This window comes from Suricata suricatta, chromosome 6 (genome assembly GCF_006229205.1).
Source record: "Suricata suricatta isolate VVHF042 chromosome 6, meerkat_22Aug2017_6uvM2_HiC, whole genome shotgun sequence".
NCBI classification, from domain to species: Eukaryota; Metazoa; Chordata; class Mammalia; order Carnivora; family Herpestidae; genus Suricata; species Suricata suricatta.
In genome coordinates, this window is record NC_043705.1 from 42293675 (window position 1) to 42315716 (window position 22042).

The following is a 22042-nucleotide window of genomic DNA, read 5'->3' on the forward strand; positions in this document are numbered from 1 at the left end:
TACTGATATAGGCAGGTGCCTCTTGGGAAAGCAATGATCTCTGTTAATATTTACAATGGCACAGATAGTAGTAACATCTACCAGATTTCGCTATGGGCATGGAGGGTGGAGTGGCAGGGAATAAACAATGTGGCTGGATCATAAGCTAAGCAAACAGTAACCTCATAAACATTATGGGATCACTAGTATCAAAAGAAGAAAAGCAAAAATATCCTGTGTCCAATTTGTGCCTTAGGAGAGGAAGCCCATTGGCACTGCTGGGGCCACGGTTTTAGGGCCCAGTGTGAAGTCATCTCCCAATAGTGAGGTCTTGGAGTGGGGCAGTATCATCTGGGATGTGGAACTGGGGTATCCTTTCCTGAGGGGGACCCACTTGAGGTGATGTGGGTCTCAACATTTGCCATGTTTGGTCGAAAGAATGGCTTATTTAGCGGGTTTGCATCTCCAGATTGTATATTAATGAAATCACGTAAGCCAGTGATCATAACACCAACAGTCAACAGTAGGTGTGTGGCTGTACCTGATACAGAAAGTACCGGATACTTTCTGGTGTAAGTCTAGGCTCAAATGAGTCGCATATTAGATGAACAGATCTTTGGTCCATGAACAATCTGGTTAATGGGTCCCAGAAGAGTACGCGCCCTTGATATGGCCTTCGGCCTTTCTGGAATGGCGGGCTGATAAACACTTTATAAAGATGGGCAAAGACATTATAAAAAGGGCCTCATAAATAATGAATTTTATAAACATGGAGGCAAGGCACATCTCCCTTTAAATGTAGGAAAAAGTAATGGAAAACTTTTCTAAGTTGGTGTGAGATGTAATTTGGCCAAAGGGCCTTAAATTAAGAGAGAATAAGGCGTGGAGCAAGACAGAGACCCTTCAGGGGTCCATTGACCTGAGGGGAATTAGAAAAGGAGTTACTTGAGAAGGCCATTATATCTCCCAATCTAACCAGCTATTTGGGACATGAAAGTTCTATTGACGATCTTTCCCAAAAGATTAGAATTGCCTATTTTGAGAAGTAAAACGCACATCTTGCTTATTATAAGTAACGTCTCTAACTTTCAAAGTAGTATGAAGTGTCCAGGCAAAGCATTGTATTATGACCTTAAGATAGCAGATGTGTAATTTTGATTTAGATTTTGGATATCTGTGAGGCAGGGGAGTCCTAGAGTTTGCTTGTTTGTTTCTCCTTGAAAGGGACAATTTTTAGGCAATAGCCCAAAAGTTTATAAATAACATGAAGATGAAACTACTGCTTGGCTAGGGCATCCAGCACTAAGATGACTGCATGAAGTTTGGCCAACTGTGTTGTTTCTTGGGTCCTGTCCTTTCTTAGGGACATCTTGGCTAAGAGATGGAAAGCAGCAATATCCGCTGACTCATCACCTATGACAGGTAGCAGTGCCCATTGGTGTTCATTCATTTAATCCCAAGTGTCTAGGGGAGGGGTGGCCTCCTCTAGCATCGTGGCATCTGGCAAAGGACTGAGGAGAGGGGAAGCCACCTCCTCCTGCAGGTGCATTATACCAGAGAGCCCAGGTTTGGCTCCATCCTGTCTTAAAGAGGACTTGTAGTTATATTGAATTTCTGGTGTGTTGTTTCCATGAACTAAAGTGTAACAGACCGCTGGGTATGAAAGGTCACAGGTTTAGGGTCTGTGAGAGCCTCTATTTTCTAGAGAGGCCCACATATATTTTATTTGTTGTTTTAATGAAGTATAGTACAAGGTTAAGAGGGGCAGTTTCTTGCATCAGAAGCCCTTGGGCAACTTATGGCTATCCTAAAGGTCCAGAAACTCCAGGAGGCATGATGAGAGGTTGCCTTTAGTGGAGTCCTTGAGGGCACTAATGGGAGTCCCTATTGATTTTAATTTGGACGTAAAATCTGTAAATAAAGAATATGTTGCTATTAGAACCCCGAAAGTACTAAATGTTGGAATGTACATTCTAAATGAATGTATCAAATGAGTCTCCTTGGAAGAGGATGCCATAAATGTAAGGTTGTATCTGTGTTCCTGGAGAAAGGTGGATGCAGCTGAGATCTGGTCTACAGATTGTATGCAATGTAAAAGCTGTAGAGGTACCTTATGGGTAGCCTGGGAAAGGCTCCTTTTGTCCCTGTAAGGAGGCAGCAAACTACAGCTGAGAGCCTGTTGAAACAGGCACTAAACAGAACACAGTGACCAAATCCACAAGAGCAAAATATTTACCAGTATTTGGATAGAATCAGTAATCCTAATATTTAATATTGGGTATGGGGAAGCCAATAGATGGGACCACAGCACTACTGTTTGGAGTAATCCATCATAAGGGGTCCTCTTTATTTTTGTGTTACATAAATTCTTCAGTATACTAATTTTAATATTTAAAGTTTGGATTATAAAACTTTGTTTTATTACGATATATTTATATATTATTTAAGTACCTTTTCCTTTCTCTGCTTGTATTGAAGGGCTTGCTTTTTTGTTTTTGTTATAAAAAATATTTTTTAGTTTATTTTGAGAGAGAGAGCATGCACAAGTGAGCAGGGGAGAGGGGAGAAAGAGACAGAGAGAGAGAGGATCCCAAGCAGGCTCCTCATTGTCTGCATAGAGCCACATGTGGGGCTCGAACTCACAAACCGTGAGATCATGTGATGATGAAATCATGAGTCGGATGCTTAACTTAATGAGCCACCCAAGTACCCTTTGTTTTTGTTTTTAAATCAGTAGGTAATCTAGGACCAGCATGTTTGCTAGACTGGTATTTGCTTAGTATCTAAGACTGAAAGTCTGTTTTTTCCCCTGGGCTTGTGACTACCTATTAGTGGCAGCTGTTTTTCCTCTGTTTTCTCCCTTTCTCAAGATTTTGCCCTCAGAAGGTTCAGTCTTCACTTTCTTTTTCTGGCTCATAAGAGGAAAGGCAGGGTCCAGGTGCCTCTAAGCAACTTTTCCCTGGGATGGCCCAGTGCATAGAAAACTCAGTCCCTGCTTCACACTCCCACCATGTAAAAAACAGAATCTTTTAGAAGGACTTGTATTTCTAGGCAGCTAAACTTTTTCTTTTTCTTTCTTTTTTAAAATCTTTTAAATGTTGCCTGATAAGCTCCTGGTGGTCCTGAGTGGCATCTGTTGTGATGGGCCCTTGTCCAGGATGTCCCAATCAACCTTAGAAAAGCTACAGTCCACATCTTGGAGAACAATGGTAGCATCAACTTTAACTTTTTTTTTTAAATAAGTTTCTTTATTATTGAGACAGACAGAGCATGAGTAGGGAGGAGCAGAGAGAGAGGGAGACACATAATCTGAAGCAGACTCCAGGCTCTGAGCTGTCAGCACAGAGCCCGACGTAGGGCTTGAACCCAAGAACCCTGGCATCATGACCTGAGCCAAAGTGGGACGCTCAACTGACTGAGCCACCTAGGTGCCCCAACTTCAACATTTTTCGTTTTGAGCATCTTTGCAGGCTGATAAGCAGCACCTCTTTTTTTTTTTTTTTTTTGAGTTAGAGACAGAGCAAAAGAGGGAGAGGGGCAGATAGAGAGGGAGACATAGAATCCGAAGCAGGCTCCAGGCTCTGAGCTGTCAGCACAGAGCCCAATGTGGGGCTCAAACTCACAGACTGTGAGATCATGACCTGAGCCACAGTCAGATACTTAACTGACTGAGCCACCTAGGCACCCTGATAAGCGGCAGCTCTTAAGAGCTTTCCTTTCCTTTCCCTTTTTATTAAACAGTGTATATTTAGAGAATTCCAGAGATGGGACCTCTCACACCCCAGTGGATTCAGGAACGACTCACCTGAGACAGCAGCAAGTGGATACAGCTGATAAGGTCCCAGACGCCAGGTACTTTCATCTCCATGACTCAGATGGCCTCAGTGCTGGTCAGTGCTACCCAGTGCTACCCAGTCATGGGATTCAAATCCCATGGCATTAGGAGGGTGGTCTCCCCTAATCCCCTTTGGAGGGAACTTTCTGTCCTGGACTCTGGGTGGTCCACCCATGTGGGGAAATACATCAAGTGCTCCCTTTAGATTGGGGAGTTAGGGCAATATCCAACAAAAAAAACAACACAATGAAGTAGCCACCAACCTGCAGGTGCACCAAAATCAGGGGTGCCTTTCAGGCAGGGGCCACTGACTGTCACAAACAGTAAGCCAAGAGCAGTGTAAGGACATACCATTTCCATTTGGTGTCAATCCACCCGGCTTGCTGTGCCAACTGTGTTAAGATTTTTACCTGGGATTTGTTTTCATCAGGTATGGTAAGACATACAGACACAGAAGACGGTCATGAGGGAAGAAGTTTATACTCACAAATCCCTAAAACCAGGAGACCCAGCACACCATGCTATACAGGGCCACAGAGGAATGGCCAGGGTTGGTTAGGAGGCCTCCTCTCAAAGGAAAGGGCAGAGAATGGCTCAAAGCCTTTACTGGATTTTTTGTGGGAAGGATTGACGGAGGCAGGGTAGGTACACTAAGTTTAGTGTTGGGTAGTTTGAATATTTTCAGTAGACTCTGGCATACAGGGGTGGCCCTAGGGTGAGTTAGGGCAGGAAGAATATTGCTTTGGTGTATGAGGATTGGGGATATGGATTGTGGGATCAGTTTGCATATGAAAGGCAGGGTCCTAGGGGAGTCCTCTGTTACCCCTAGGAATTAGCTAGTCTTGGGAGGGGGCAGTGTCACCAGGATAAAGGCTCTAAAGACCAGAGTATAAAGAATACAACAAAAATATATATAACATGCTTATTTATACCAAATGACAAGGATTTCTATGAGCCATAGCTGAAAAAAAGTCAAGACAGAACTGTATATATTCCATTTTTGCAAAATAAAAATACTTCCTCATCTATGTCTATATAGGTCCATATAGGATTATATAGGATTGTAGTGTGAAAGAACACATACACATACTTGGTTAATAATGTGGACTGTTGTCAGGGATGGGAGAGAGGTGCTCATGTGGGAGGAGAGGAATTTCCATGATAGCAACAACATGCCAAACATCCTATTATGTCAAATTATGTCATAAAAAGATGCAAGCAAGAAGGGCCACCAAAATGTTAGTCGTGGTAACCTTAGGGTGATATGATTCCAGGTGACCCATCAAATGTCATGTGAATTATTTACAATGAGCATGTATATGTACAGAACTAGAAAGAAGCAATACAGTTATTTGTGGCTTAGAGGAAGACTTCTTTTTAAATTAAAAAAATTCCAATTTTAATAGCATTCTCAAAGGTCATACACATCCTCACCAAGGGGGGAAAATGAGAGTACAGTGGTCAGGCCTTAAGAAAATCAACTATAAAGTAAATGTATGTAAAACATTTGCCCAGAAGGGTCTGATATGAGGCCTAACACACTCAAAAACTCAACACGTGCACACTTGTTATTCACGCTATAAAAACCCTCTTTCCTAGTCTGCTAATGAGAATCAGAAGGAAAGGGATTAAGATCAGCTTCATGATAACCACTTGTGGGTTATTACACAAGAAGAGGAGACAATAAAATATGACCATTCTAAGTAAAAGCATCCTGAAAGTGAAAATGCACAAGGTGACGGCACAGCCAGTAGGAGAAAGTCAGTGCTGATAACCTCTACTTGGTCATCCTCCAAAAGCTGCATCTGATGGTTTACACAGTGTGCTCAAGGTCCCACAAGGGGGTGGGCAGTGGGTTGCCAGGACCTGTCCCAATAGAGAGGATTTAGCATACAGGGAGTATTGTAACACCAGGGACTGCCCCAGGCCCCAGCAAATGAGATCAAGGAGACATGTTTTGATTAAATGAACTATAAAAAAGTCTGCTTCAGGATTTCATGCAAATAATAGCCTCATTTTAAAATACGGGGGATAAAAATTACCCAAAATCAGGGCTAATTTAGCTGTCACTGGAGAGTAAAGAAGAAAACAGTACCAACAAAAAACAGTTGCATTTTAAAAGTTTCGTCAGGAGAGAGACCCAGAGGTACTCAGGACTGATGGTCATCCGTCTTCATCACTGCTGCTCCATGCATCTTCAAATGCTGGATTTAACTGGGATTTCGCTGTAGACTAAAAAAGGGGAGAAGAAAGGAAGATTGTCTTACCTCATAATTTTAGGCTCACAATACAGTTATGGGACATATCAAATGAAAAGCAATTATATTATTTGGAAAGTAACAACATAATTGTTCATTCAAAATGAAATAATGTAAGAAACACCTCACAATGTAAGACAATCTAACTTCATTTTAAACAGACAGGCCAGGATTTATCCAAATTATCTGTATTTCTTTCAAAGTAGTCACCTCACAAGCATATACATAAATTAATTTATGTATATACCATAATGCTGCTATTGCTTAAGGCATTGCTGCACCTCTTTGGAATTATGTGGAGAAGGCAGCATATTAACATCGATGTGGCTAAGAATGGACTCAGGTCTACAGTCTGACTGGACAGCCCAAAACATTAATATTGGCAACATTTTATTGTTTAGATGGACTTGACTTTATAAATAAGCAAATATCCATATAAGGGGAATAAAATGTTCATCAAAATATGTAACACCATCTTTGGTCCAAAACCTAATGTACATTATAAGTAGTGAGGTTTGTTTGTTTGTTTAGATAGCAGGTAAAGTAGTTCAGAAGTTCCTGAAAAATGTGTTAAAAATGGTAACATGTTTGTCATTAGCACATAGGTTTTCCAGAGAGATTTCTTTTAAAGATAACATGCATTTGATTGGTGTTTATTTAAAACAAAACAGGGGCACCTGGGTGGCTCAGTTGGTTTAGTGTCCAACTCTTGACTTTGGCTCAGATCATGAACTCATAGTTTGTGAGACTGAGCCCTGAGAAGGGCTCAGTGCTGACAGTGCAGAGCCTGCTTGGGATTCTCTCTTTCCTCCTCTTTCTCTGCCCCTCCCCCACTTGTACTCTCTCTCAGAAAAACCCCCAAAACACATTACAGTATGCTTACAACTTTAGAGCTGTACCTAATAAAAGTAATCAGCAACTAGAGGAATATTAATTATCTATGACATTTCAAATCAATTCACTTTCTGAGGAAAGTTTTTGAATGGCTCCTTTCCTATTTGGGGTCAAATGACTCAAGGACTTTAAGAAGATCTTATTTTTTGAGTACCTATGCATCATGAACCAGATTTGTGTCTTATTCTGCCACTTTTACATTTGCTACAAATGTCTTGAGACCCCAAACCCAACAGTGTATGAGCACCAAGGCTACTCTGAAATTACCTGAGATAGTGCCTTATACAACATACAGCAATGTTTTATGTTAAGAGCAACCCCTGTGTCTAAGCATGTTCATTGCCTTTTTGATATGATGACTTAGTATCTTATAATTTAAACAATGACAACAGTAGAAAACTGCATTTCCAGTAAATTCCCCAAGTATCAGCTGGGGTAGTTGGAAAATTACATATTAATTTAAGTATTCTTTAGGGCTGTTAAAGCAATAGGTTAGAATCTATTACTAAACCTAATGTTTGCTATTATCACCATTATTATTAAACCTTATTTTGGCTACCATCACTTAGTTGTATATACAAAATTCCATTATATCCCAAAGGTCCAGGTAAAAAACTATTACCAACCCTCAGCTATCTATCAGCAGTACATTGATCTGCGGTCAATGACTGTACCACACTGAAGTGTGTTCATTTATGTTTTCATACAAATGTTCACTGAATTTCCTATTTTCCTAGGTTTATATATTAACTACTAAATTAGGTTATTTAGTGAGAGTTTATATAAAGATGTTTATCTCTTAAGTGGAGAGTACAAACTGACAGTTACCAGAGGAGAGGTGGACGCAGGGATGGGCGAAATAGGTGAAGGGATTAAGAGTACATTTATCATGATGGGCACTGAGTAACGTATAGAACTGCTCAATCACTATATTGTGCACTGGAAACTAACATAACACTGCATGTTAACTATACTGAAACTAAAACTAAAAAAATAAATAAAGATGTATTGTCCTTGGAGGTTAGGCGGTTTCTTCTCCCAAACTCAGACTTTAGAAGCCATTAACTCTGCATTAGATATCTCCCCCAAATGTCCCTAAGTCGATAGCTGCACTTGGGTCATGCCTCCTAACTCTACTATAGAAGCCCCAGATATAACCTATTAGACGTTTAAATTTCATTTGAAGACTCAAAAGAGAAGCAAGATTACATTTTATCGTAAGTTATTGTTATAACAGTGAACAAAGAAACCAAAATAATTATGTGAAAACTGAAATGAAATACTGATCAATTTTGATAAATACCATACTAATACACAAACACCATAAATTGTGCTCTTTACAGTAGTAAAGGATAATATAAATGCATTATAGTACTATTATTAGTTACATTTTACTGCTAAAAACATCACAAATAAAACACATTTGTAATTAAAAACTATAGTAGGAATGTTGTATATAGATATGGTACTGGGATTACTATTTGAGACTCACAGATGCAGTATAGCTACCATGTATTACTTAAGTTTTCTCTATAACATCTCCTAGTGGACATTCTTTCCGTGCTTGAGCATATCCACTTATACTTCACCAGGCTGCCTATTCCACTCACAGATCATTGTAATGTTATGGAGATAGAGAAGCATGATTTGGAGTGGATCTAGTCCAGGTCCAAATAATGGGAAAGGAGAACAAAGCCAAACCTTATATCTACCCCATATATATCTTGATATATTCTAAATTTCTTACTGGTCATTACTGAAAAGTCTCTACAGGCAGAGTATAGGGCTGTCTATGTTGGCAAGTGATTATAGTTGCCCCTGAAAAACACAACTTTGAACTATGTAAGTCCACTTATATGCAGTTTTTTTTTGGATAAATTCAGTAGAGTATTATTTTGTTTTTTAGTTTACTTATTTATTTTGAGGGTGCGTGAAGGGACAGAAAGGGACAGAGAGAGAGAGAGAGAGAATTCCAAGCAACTGTCAGTGTGGAGCCCAATGCAGGGTTCAAACTCATGAACTGGGAGATCATGACCTGAGATGAAATTAAGAGTCAGATGCTCAACCGACTGAGCCACCCAGGCATCCATACAGTACAATACTGTAAATGTATTTTTGCTTCCTTATGATATTCTTAATGACATTTTCTTTTCTGTAGCTTACTTTATTGTAAAAATACAGTTTATTAAACATAAACACAATATATGTTAACTGACCATTTTATGTTATGAGTTAGACTTCTGGTCAATAGTAGGCTATTAGTAGTTAACTTACAGAGGAGTCAGAATTACACAAGGATTTTTGGTTGCATGGGGGCAAGTGTCAGTGCCCCAATCCCCCTTGTTGTTTCAGGGTCAACCATATATATCTACCAAGTGGGAAATAAAATAGCTATGTATTATGTGACTATCAAAATAAAGTAAGATTCTTTTTTTAATGATTTTTTAAAAATGTTTATTTATTTGAGAGAAAGAGGTAGAGTGTGAGCAGGGGAAGGGCAGAGAGAGAAGGAGACACAGAATCCAAAGCAGGCCTCAGGCTCTGAGCTGACTACTTGCAGCCCCACACAGGGCTTGAACTCACAAACCACAAGATCATGACCTGAGCTGAAGTTCGATGCTTAATCAACTGTGCCACCCATGCAACCCAAAATACAAAATCAACGTACAGAAATCGGTTGCATTTCTATATACCAATAATGAAAAGACAGAAAGAGAAATCAAGAAATTGATCCCATTACAATTGCACCAAGAATGATAAAATACCTAGGAATAAACCTAACCAAAGATGTAAAAGATCTATGCTGAAAACATAAAAAACTGATGAACATGACACAAAGAAATGGAAAAACATTCCATGCACATGGATTGGAGGAATTAATATTGTTAAAATGCCAATACTACCCAAAGCAATCTACACATGCAGTGCAATCCCAATCAAAGCTGCACTCGCATTCTTCTCAAAGCTAGAACAAACAATTCTAAAATTTGGATGGATTTAGAAAAGACCCTCAATAGCCAAAGTCATGTTGAAAAAGAAAACTAAAGCAGGAGGCATCACAGTCCTGGACTTTAGCCTCTACTACAAAGCTGAAATCATCAAGACAGTATGGTATTGGCATAAAAACACATAGACGAATGGAATAGAACAGAAAACCCAGAGTTGGACCCACAAATGTATGACCAACTAATCTTTGACAAAGCAGGAAAGAGTATCCGATGGAAGAAAGACTGCCTCTTTAGCAGGTGGTGCTGGGAGAACTGGACAGCAACATGCAGAAGAATGAAACTAGACCACTTTCTTACACCATACACAAAAATAAACTCAAAAGGGCTGAAGGACCTGAATGTGAGACAGGAAACCATCAAAACTCTAGAGAAGAAAACAAACAACAACCTCTTTGACCTCAGCTGCAGCAATTTCTTGCTCAACATGTTTTCCGAAGGCAAGGGAAATAAAAGCATACATGAACTTTTGGGACCTCATCAAGGTAAAAAGCTTCTGCACTGCAAAGTAAACAACAAAACTAAAAGGCAATGATGGAATGGGAGAAGATACTTGCAAATGACATATTGGATAAAGGGTTAGTATCTAAAAAGTATAAAGAATTTACCAAACTCAACACCCGAAAAACAAATAATCCAGTGAAAAAATGGGCAGAAGACATGAATAGACACTTTTCCAAAGAAGACATCCAGATGGCAAACACATGAAAAGATGCTCAACATCACTCATCATCAGAGAAATTCAAATCAGACCACATTGAGATACCACCTCTAACTGTCAGAGGGCTAAAATTAACAATTCAGGATACAACAGATGTGGAGAAAGGGGAATTCTCTTCCACTGCTGGTGGGAATGCAAACTGGTGCAGCTTCACTGGAAAACAGTGTGGAGGTTCCTCAAAAAATTAAAAACAGAATTACCCTATGACCCAGCAATAGCACCGCTAGGAATTTACCCAAGGGATACAGGAGTGCTGATGCATAGGGCACATGTACCCCAATGTTTGCAGCAGCATTTTCAACAATAGCCAAGTTTGGAAAAAACCCAAATGTCCATCAGCTAATGAATGGATAAAGAAGACGTGGCTTATATATACAATGAATACTTGGCAATGAGAAAGAATGAAATCCTGCCATTTTCAACAACGTGTATGGAACTGGAGGGTATTATGCTAAGTGAAATAAGTTAGTAAGAAAAACACAGATATCATATGTTTTCACTCCTATGTGGAACTTGAGAAACTTAACAGAAGACCATGGAGGAATGGAAGGGGAAAAAATAGTTACAAAAAGAGGGTAAGGAAGGCAAACCATAAGAGACACTTAAATACAGAGAACAAACTGAGGGCTGATTGGGGTGGAAATGGGAAAATGTGTGATGGGCACTGAGGAGGGCACTTGTTGGGATGAGTACTGGGTGTTGTATGTAAGCGATGAATTACGGGAATCTACCCTAAAACCCAAGAGCACACTGTATACACTGTATGTTAGCTAAGCTGACAAATTATATTAAAAAACAAACAAACTTAAAAAAATAAAGTCAGATTCTTGATGAGAGGTCAGATTTAAACTATAATGTAGGTAGCTGCCTTGTAGATCTCAGGCAGGAACAAATGATTTGGAGTTACATAGGCTTGCCTTGACCATGGCCAAGATTTAGGAAAAGAGGGCAAAAGGAAGGCAGAGTCCTTGCCACTCAAATAATACATAGACCTATGTTTAAGACCATAAAACATGTCCCTATTGCCCAATGCACTTCAATTTCTTACGGCAGAACTAAATTCCTCCTCTTTCTTGGATATCAGAAGAACTCCGCCTGTCCCCCGCCCCCAAGGGATTATATCCTGGTTGATAGGGAAATAATATAATCTCAAGGGTGGATTTGAAAGGAAACTGAAGACTAATTTTAGTTGACGATTCTGATATTTGGAAATATCATAAAGTTGTCCATAATGGATGGCAAAACAGGGATTCAAACCCAGTTACTAGTAGTAGTAGTAGTAGTAGTAGTAGTAGTAGTAGTTTGCCTGAAACTGAAGATGAAGTGTGTGTGTGTGTGTGTGTGTATGTATGAGTGTGTTTTGTTTTGAAGCATGTTACTGTACACTTCTGGGAAACTGCAGCATTATTTATTTGATTGTTGATATTCAAACACTTAAAAATATGAGTTAAATAGCAAATATACATGTGAGGAGTAGGGTCTGGTGCAGATGGACTTCTCTTCTGGGATCTGAATCATGATCACAATCATGTTTACCTAGATTCACAGGAATCTTTCAAACTAAAGTTATGTGAAAATAATCTTAGCACATACCATCTTATGAGAATGATGGCTGTCTTAAAGAGTGTAAACAGTAGATTTAAAACGACAAGGTTTTACTGCTCTAAAACTTAAATATAAGGGCAACTTGTTTTTTATGCATCTTTTTGCTTTTCTACTTCAGTTTAATTTCCATATACAAAAAGCCTTCTAGATGAGGAGTTCAAACTATTGCTACAACTACATAGTAATAAATAAATAAACCAACAGAGTCAAAGACTACCTTTATAAATTAAGCAATTTAGTTTTCTTCTAATATCTTTTCTCCATATGTAAGTCATAAATTTACTTTTAATTTATTTTTATTGTTTTCATTTGGTTAATGATTGTTATACTTCCTAACATAGCCTGTAGTGTTTTAACTTGAATTTAATATACACAGTAATTCCCAAACAGCAGGACACAGTAATTAAGTAATGCAAAATAAATGGCTAAATCAAAGTATTTGGCCATATTAAGCTTGCTACAGAAGAATATAGTCATTTAAAAGCAGTTGTACACTAAACCTAATCAAAGCCATAATAAACCAAATTAGACATGTGATGAAATCGGACAATATCCATACAGCATTTAGCCAGCTGCAAGAAGATTCATCATTGTGTTCTTCCTCTCTTTCATTTGGAATAGGGCCAAAAGATAATAATTCACAGGCTTTCCACCGCAGTAAACAACTGCAGTTGCAAATTTAGGTATGAAATATATTTTGTCAATAACTGCTAAATGGCATCAACTACTCCCATAAAACCTCACTGCCATGTGGTTTTGGCAGTCATGTTTTCATAAAGGGACTAAATATATGAAAAATATTTTTAGAATTAAAAACTTTTTTTAATGTTTATTTTTGAGAGAGAGAGAGAGAGCGCACACGAGTGAGCAAGCCAGCACATGCGGGGGAGGGGCAGAGAGAGAGGAAGACATAGAATCAGAAGAAGGCACCAGACTCCAAGCTGTCAGCACAGAGGCTGACACGGGACTTGAACCCAAGAAATGTGAGATCATGACCTAAGCCAAAGTCAGACGCTCAACCGACTGAGCCATCCAGGGGCCCCTGTTCTTAGAATTTTAAACTTGCTCTATCAGTAACTTTAATCTCCATTTAAGATGCTTTGTTTTTATACTATGACTTAGGTAAGATTAAGTCGAGGTGTTTCTAACTGCATTATTTATATTTATAACTTTAAAACATTATATAATAAATCTTGGTTTTAGATATTTCACTTTTCATATCCTAGAAATTAAGATAAATAGGGATGATAAACAGTGCTTAGTAAAATAATCTTTGGTGGGAAAGGTATTACTTTTGGACAGCATAATACAGAGCAAAACAAATACATAGGCTACTACTTAAGACCAGGGAGCATGTCTTATTCATCTTTGTTTACTTACTGCATTTTTTTAAAGCTTCTTTATTTGAAGAGAGAGAGAGAGCATGTGCATGTGTGCACAGATAAGCAGGGGAGGGGCAGAGAGAAGGGAAGATAGAAAATCCCAAAGCAGTCTCTGCACCATCAGCACAGAGCTGCTTCAATTCAAGAACTATGAATACAGATGAAAGCATGCTGTATTATTAAAAATAAATTTACAGAATTATTAATGACAGAAAAAAACCTCTTTAAGTAGAATGCCAAGTCATTTGTCCACGTATATTAACTATGTTTAAAAAACCACATATGCATAGGAAAAAATAAGAATGAAATAAATGGGAGTGTTAATAGTAATTCAACTTCAGGAATTTTTGTCATTCTTTGAATATTTTTCTGGATTTTCCAAATATGTTAAAACAGGCATATTATTTTCACAATCTAAAAACAGGAAAAAATGCTTTAAAATCTCTCTCATAGGAAGTAAATTAATAAAACTATTTTCTTTATGATTTAGTAGTCACTGCATAATTTGTATAAATATGACTTACCTCATCATCATCAGGAACTGGTTCATATAAGGATGGTACCCAAGCAAGTATATTGCAGTCTCTGCTACCACTATAAAGTTCCTGTAACACGGAAAGGAAACATGTCAATTTAAAGCTGGTGCCAATCTGAAATGAACTACACCATTTAAAGTATTAAATCTTATGTTAGACCAGTTAGATTAATTGTATTTCTACTCCCCAAAGAAACTGAGCTGATGCCGTTTGCTTGCTTAAGCTTACTTTGCTTACTTACGTTGCAATAATGTCATGTTCTGTATCTTAAAATATTTTTAGGATATGTCAGAGCTTGCTAATGTGAAAATTTCACAAGATTCAACAACCTAGTAGTTTTTATCAGTCATAGTATCGACTTATTTCAAGGGTCAGAGTAGAAAGAGAAAAAAAAAAAAGAATCAAGAGTTTGTCCTTCTCTGTCAATAAATGAGTTTTAACAAAGACATCAATAAAGAAACCAAAGGATTTTCTAGCAAATAGGCCAGAAGTTCAGAAAAAATGTTATTTAGCTCACTATTTAGCTGCCTAATTGGCTACTGTTCAACAGAAGAGCTTTAGGAACCATATGCCATGCTTACTGAGAAGTTTATTTTATATGGGGAAGCTTGGGTTGATGCAGCCTATATCAATGTCTTTATCAATACGCTGTTTACACATGCCTGAACAATGTTCATTCCCTTCCCCAAAAGACCTTAAAAGAATGGGGTGTCTGGGTGGTTCAGCTGGTTGAGCGTCCAACTTTGGCTCAGGTCATGATCTCGTAGTTTACGAGTTTGAGGCCTATGTTGGGCTCTATCCCGACAGCTCCAACACTGGAACCTGCTTCAGATTCTGTGTCTCCCTCTCTCTCTCTGCCTCCCCCCTTCTCATGCCCTCTGTCAAAAATAAATAAAAACATTTTTAAAAATTTAAGAATTTAAGGAAAATGTCATATTGCACTAAGAACATTCGCATGGGGCAGTGAAATAGATAGTCTTGTATAAATTGGCATGATCATTTTGGAGAAGAGAATCTCAATACATGTCGTAAGTTTGTGTATGCGTTTCTAAGAAGTCATGCCAAAGACATGCATGAAATTCAAGGATATCAGCAGTATTATATTTAAAGTAAAATATATACATAATTGTCCAGAGTAGTGTAATGGTTTATATATAAGTTTATGTTGCATTCATAGGATGGGATATTATGTAACCATTACCTCTGCTTTTTAAGAATATTTAATAACCTGAGAAAATACTCAATATCAATAGAAAAAAGAAGGATTTAAATCAAAGAGTCATAGTATGAAGGGGACAAAAAACCCAGATGTAAAACACTAGGTCCATAAAAAAAAAAAAAAGGAGAAAGGTCTAAAAAGAAACAAGAACAAAATGATAAGTGGTTGTAAAACTCTGAATTACTAAGTGGTTTTCTCCCACACAAATTTATTTCTGAATTTCTACACAATCATTTCTTGGGTCTTCCACTAGGTGTGCTTTGATCTGTTCTTGGAAGTAACCCTGGAAAATATTTTAAAAAGGGCAGGGCAGTGGAAGAAGCCTCAGCCCAACTACACAAACATTTCTAATAGTAAACTTTTTTCCTGCTCTGCTGTTTAATTATTTATTTTATTATTGTTCAGCTCAAAAACTATTTGAAGCATGGTACAATTAATATTTTTCTTAAAAAAAGGAACGTTTCTAGATAAAGGGAAAATAAGATAAATAAAGTTACTTATAGGAAATACAGATGTAAAGATATTAAAGTAAGTTAGATTTAGCTATACATAATCAAACTTCCCAAAGAGAACAAAATTCTATAGATAGCATTGTTTAAAAAATTTTTTAATGTTCTTATTTTTGAGAGACAGAGACAGCATGAGCAAGGTAGGGTCAGAGAGAGAGGGAGACACAGAATCTGAAGCAGGTTCCAGGCTCTGAGCTGTCAGCACAGAGCCCAATGCGGGGCTTGAACCCACAAACAGTGAGATCATGACCTGACCAAAACCGGATGCTTAACCAACTGAACCACCCAGGTGCCCCTAGACAGCATTGTTAAATCTAGAATATAGTTACACTAACTGTGGATGATGCAAAGATATTTTCAAAGATTCAGAGCCCTTCATCAACTTAATTTTCTGAGAAGATACACACACACACACACACACACACACACACACACACACACACACACATCTCCAAGATAACTTGGTCAAATAAGCTTATAAGGCAATTTGTAGTTAAGTATTGCCACACTGATGGAGATAATGGAAATTCTGTGTATGTTCAAGAAAGAGAGCCTACAAGACACAGCACTTAATTAGAATGACTAATAAAGACTCCAGTTAAATGGAAAAATTTGAAATATTGAAATTTTGGGAATAAGTGTAGGTGTTCATTTGGGAAATTAGATTAAAAAAAACACCTCAACATCTGAGACTAAGTTGACAACATGAGTCCTGTCAACCCTCAACAGCTGAGTATATATTTCCTTTGAGCAAGGAGATTCTCCTACACAATTACAATGCATCCAACAAAATTAAAAAATTCACAATGATGTATTACTGCCAGATAATTCTTAGTACTCCATTCAAATTTCACCAACTGTCTCAATAAATGTCCTTTATAGCAAAAGGGTCCAGATTAAAATCATATGCAGCACTTGGTTGTCACAGCTCCTAACTTTCCTTCAATCTGGAATAGTTCTTCAGTCTCCCATTGGCTGTCCTGGCCTTGAGAAATTTGAACATACCCTCCAGTTATTTTGTAAAATGTCCTTCAAATTTTCTTTTTTCCTCATGATTAAATTAGGGTGATGCATCTTTGCCAGGACTATCACAGAAGGAATATCATGTAACTGGATTATTAATTTTGATTATTTAATTAAGGTGATGCATGTCAGGCGTCTTCAAGGTAAAATTACACATTTTACTTCTGCAAATAATATTTTGTTGGGAGGTACTCTGGAACTATGTAAATATCCCACTCTTCATTACACCTCTAATTTATTATTTACTCACTTATACCTGAATGGATTTGTGGATTTCTATTTAGTCAGTGGGTATAATCCGTTATTATCATTATCTATTTTGATGTTAAGATGTGTCTTGTTAGATTTTTATACTTGGTAGAATTACTACAAATATCAATTTTGTCTTCAGATAGTAAATTCTGTGTAATATTTAATTTGGAAGAGTTCTGCTGCTAAATGGATGCAAAGTATTATCCTATTTTATTTTTGAGACTTATAATTCTTTCCTTTTCAAAAATCCTAACAGATGTAATGGAATACGAGTTGGAAGCTTTCTGATATGGCACAGTGATTCAAATCTAAACATGCAAGACCTAGAGAAATGGTCTAAGTCAGGAGGTAACTTGTCCCAGGTTCCTGGCTGTCCCAGACTTGTCTCAGCTATTCCAGGAACTGGTGGGAAACCAGTACCTTGGCACTTTTACTCCATTCATGGTACACCTTTTAGGAAGTTCTGATTTGGTGGAAAGCAATAATTTATAGTCAGGATACCTGGTTTAAAATCTTGGCTATATCTCTATGTGACCCTGGACAAGAACATAGGTATAGTATTCTAAGAATTTCTTTGAATAGATAACCATGCTCTATGAATAATTACTTGCAGGTTGGGGCAAGTCATGTCACTTCTCTGGTGTTTTAGTCTTTTCACAGAAGTAAAACTAAATTAAAGCAGCACTAATGACAATAACCAAAGTATGGAAAGAGCCCAAATGTCAATCGACAAATGAATGGATAAAGAAGATGCGGTGTGTGTGTGTGTGTGTGTGTGTGTGTGTGTGTGTGTGTATGCATATATATATATGTATGTGTGTATATGTATGTATATACATATATATATTATGCAGTATTACTCAGCAGTCAAAAAGAATGAAATCTTGCCATTTGCAACAATGTGAATGGAACTAGAGGGTATTATGCTAAGTAAAATAAGAGTGAAATATGACTTCTACTCATACGAGGAATTTAAGACATAAAACAGATGAACATAAAGGAAGGGAAGCAAAAAAAAATATAAAAACAGGGAAGAGGACAAAACAGAAGAGACTCTTAAATATAGAGAACAAATTGAGGTTGCTGGAGGGGCTGTGGGTGGGGGGATGGGCTAAATGGGTGATGGGCATTAAGGAAGACATTTGCTGGGATGAGCAAATGTTATAACATGGGTGTTATATATTGGGGATGAATCAGTGGAATCTACTCCTAAAAATATTATTGTACTATATGCTGACTTAACATTGATATAAATTAAAAATTAAAAAATTAAAAAGTAAAAATATTTAAGATCAGGATACTGACCAATCAGAAGAGATAATAGCCATAGAGTGCAAGCAGGGTCCCTCTTAGTTGCTGGGCTGAGGTATAATCTAGGAAACCTCAGGAAAGGCAGCAATCTAGAGGTAACTTAGAGGCTTGGTGCAGCAGCTCTTCAACAAACAGTAAGCTATGTATTTGAATATTTTAGTAATGGCTATTGGCAGACTGATGTGTGCTAGGTGGAAAATAAGCAGTGTATATCTTACTGTAGTGTCAGACACAAATTAAGTGATGAACAAATGATTAAGAGCTCTGCCAGGTGATAAAGTCCTTCCTAGCTCCAATAATTTCTCATGAGCCTCATTTTCTTTACCTAAAAAATAGGGAAAATACCAATATTCTTGCTCTACTGGAGACTCATAAAGTAATACAGGAGGTAACCTGTGCAAATATTTTCTGAAAAAAATAACCTGATTCCTTGCTAAGATGAAAGAAAAAGGTCATAATGTTAAATAAACAAAAGCCATAGGTATTTAAGAAATCATGTAAGATCATCAACTCAAAAGCCATCTGATTAGCCCTTGGCAGAAAATAAAAGAGAAAATCTGAGACAGACTCACATATACGTAAATCAAAATTTAATAACTGTCTTTTGAGATTAGACCCATGTATTCCAGCTTTTCCCAAAAGACTGACTACAAGACATTATTTTAATTAGCTAGAGACTTTCACCTGCTAAATAAATGGAGCCCATATGCAGAAGAAAGGACTTATTTCAGTCAAGGTGCACAGTATTATACTGACTCATACAAATATCCTATACTACTTAAAACTGTATACTCTATTATCCTCTATTAAATAAACCCTAGCTCAAATGTGGATTAAAAGTGTAATTCCTCAGACTTAAATCACTATTTACTCTTTTATATACAGCTAGGCTGGCAAGCTAGCTAATTGAACATTTTAAATTCCCTTAAGTGTCATTCTTACCTGGAAATGAGACTGAAATACACAGCAGTCAACACTTTTATAATGTCCCTTAAGCATAGTTATCTGCTCTCCTGAGTAAATTGTATAAACAGCAATGGTGCTACCATATGGCACGAAAACAAATTCTGAACTGCAGCCATCGGAGACAGTGAATTTCAATGCTTTTCTACTGTCATTACAAACTTTCCCATAGTTTACCTGTAGGAGGTAAAATCATAGCATTACCCATTTCTTAAATCTGAATAAAAAGACAACAAAGACTAGAAGAAATATTTACTTAAAATATTATAACATACCATAGAAGGAGCTGTATTAAATCTAAAGAAAATGATCAATGTCCAAATAGAAACAAGGGCCGATGACCTAAATATACATTTCATATAAGAGGAAAATACAAATAGTAAAAAAAAAAAAGAAAGAAAGAAAATCCACAAAAGCAAATGTCACATTTAAGCCGGAACAGAAATAAAATGAAAATTAAGGCAACCTTGAATAATCATTTTAGACCATTTAGCAAATATTTCAAGAAACCATGAAATAGGGATGCCTGGGCGGCTCAGTCAGTTGAGCATCCAACTTTGGCTCAGGTCATGATCTTGTGGTCCATGAGTTTGAGTCCCATGTTGGGCTCTGTGCTGACAGCTCAGAGCCTAGAGCCTGCTTCAGATTCTGTGTATCCCTCTCTCTCTCTGCCCCTCCCCTGCTCACGTTCTATTTCTCTCTCACAAAAAATAAACATTTAAAAAAATTTTTAAAAAACCCATGAAATACTGTGTACTGTTATAGGGGAGATAAACATGTTGGTGGCACTGTAATTAGGCTGTTCCTTCTAAAAGGCCACCCGAAGTATTATGTAACAAAACACAAAGATGTCTTTTATGGGGGGTGGGGTAGGGAATCACCTTTTCATTTTAAAACATTGTTTAATGTTTTATTAATTTTTGAGAGAGAGAGGGGAAGCAGGAGGGTGGTAGCGAGAGAGCAGGGAAGGGGCATAGAAAGAGGGAGACAGAGGCTCTGTGCTAAGAGGCAGAGGCCCAGTGTGGGTCTTAAACCCACAAACTGTGAGATCATGCCCTGAGCCCAAGTCTCACACTTAACTGACTGAGCCACTCAGGTGGCCCTATTTTAAAATATTTTTTTATATTAATCTTCTGGTGACTTTATTTTTTAATTTTTTTTACATTTTTATTTTTTTATTTATTTTTTCTGTTTATTTATTTTTTTAACATATGCAATTATTTTCCATCATTTACACTACAGTAGTTACAATTACAGTCCAAACAGAAAAGCAAGGTAAAAAGTCAAATCCCCAACTTCTATTTCATGTACTTAGACTTATACAGAAATTAGAAGGTTATGTAACAACTAGTTAATCACCTAATTTCACAGCTATCTGAAGTGGCGATCATTATATAGCAGCTTATCTATGATACCTTCAAGATACATGATACAATTTATTACTTGCCCATAAGCTAAAACACAGCCTGCTTAATACCGTTCCTTAAATTCCACCTCTATAATTGTGGTAAAGTACACACAGCATAAAACTTGTATAAACCATGTTTAAGTGTACAGTTAAGTGACATTACATTCACATTCTTGTGCAACCATTATCATCATCAATCTCTAGACTCTTTTATTCTGCAAAACTGAAATTCTGTACCCATTAAAGAAAGATATTCTGCTTGACCAAGTAACTACTCCTGGGAATTTATCTTAGGGAAATAATTAAACAGCAAAAACCTATATGCCCAGAGGAATTCAATGCAGTATTATCTAGAATGGCAAAATAACTAAATATAGATGTATATCCCTAATAATGTTACAACAACTCTGCAGTTTATATAGTAACTAAATACTATAATATAAAAATTATGCAGGAAGTAAGGATAAAACTGAAGTATAAAGAAAGCACAACACACAAATAGTGTGTATATAACTGCAACTTTATGTAAATAATTTTGTATTTGGGACAAAAACAAAAATTCTGCAACTGTATACCAAAGATGCAAACCCAACAAAATCCGCTTCCTCAGCAGTTAGAAAAGCAAACTTCCCGGTCCTATCCCAATACTAGTGAACAAGAATCTTCATGTTAACAAGATCGCTGGGTGACCTACAGGCTCATCAAAGTCTGAGAAGCTTTGGGCTAAAGAAATTGATAGTCAGGCTTACTTCCTGCTGATAATTTAGATTTAGCAATTTAGGGTAGGTATAAAACAAGTAGCTAATCATTTGAGAATAATGAGCATGAAGGTCACCTGTGTCTCCCTTTCCTATGGCTAATACTAGAATTTAGACAGACAATAATGTATCTTTTGCTCTTTTTAGAAAGGTTAGTTGGGAGAGAAAGGGAGAGGGAGAGGGAGGGAGGCAGGGGGAGAGAGAGAAGAGAACTTCTATATTAAAAATTACTGAAGCCCAACTGGACATATGTTGATAATGTGTGGATACCACACTTGCCTTACCAACCCTTCAAGTTCACATATGACAGGGATAAGTATATACATTCAGCATATCCCACCTGAGCAGTGGCAGAATGAAACATTAGAATATTAAACTTATAGT

General features: G+C 37.3%; 1 protein-coding gene across 3 annotated transcripts in view; it reads right to left on the bottom strand.

Moving 5' to 3' along the window:
• Positions 1 to 4722: 4722 nt before the first annotated feature.
• The window catches only part of ERCC8 (ERCC excision repair 8, CSA ubiquitin ligase complex subunit), a 63185-nt gene continuing 45865 nt past the window's right edge, over positions 4723 to 22042 (bottom strand). For 2 of the 3 annotated variants that reach the window (XM_029942284.1, XM_029942282.1), the window contains 3 exons: positions 19472 to 19669; positions 14204 to 14284; positions 4723 to 6046 (listed from right to left, as the gene is read on the bottom strand). In XM_029942284.1, coding sequence (XP_029798144.1) covers positions 5978 to 6046; positions 14204 to 14284; positions 19472 to 19669 — 348 coding nt within the window. In that variant the 3' untranslated portion in view covers positions 4723 to 5977. The remainder of the gene's footprint in view (positions 6047 to 14203; positions 14285 to 19471; positions 19670 to 22042) is intronic. The other variant, XM_029942285.1, reaches the window with a different exon arrangement.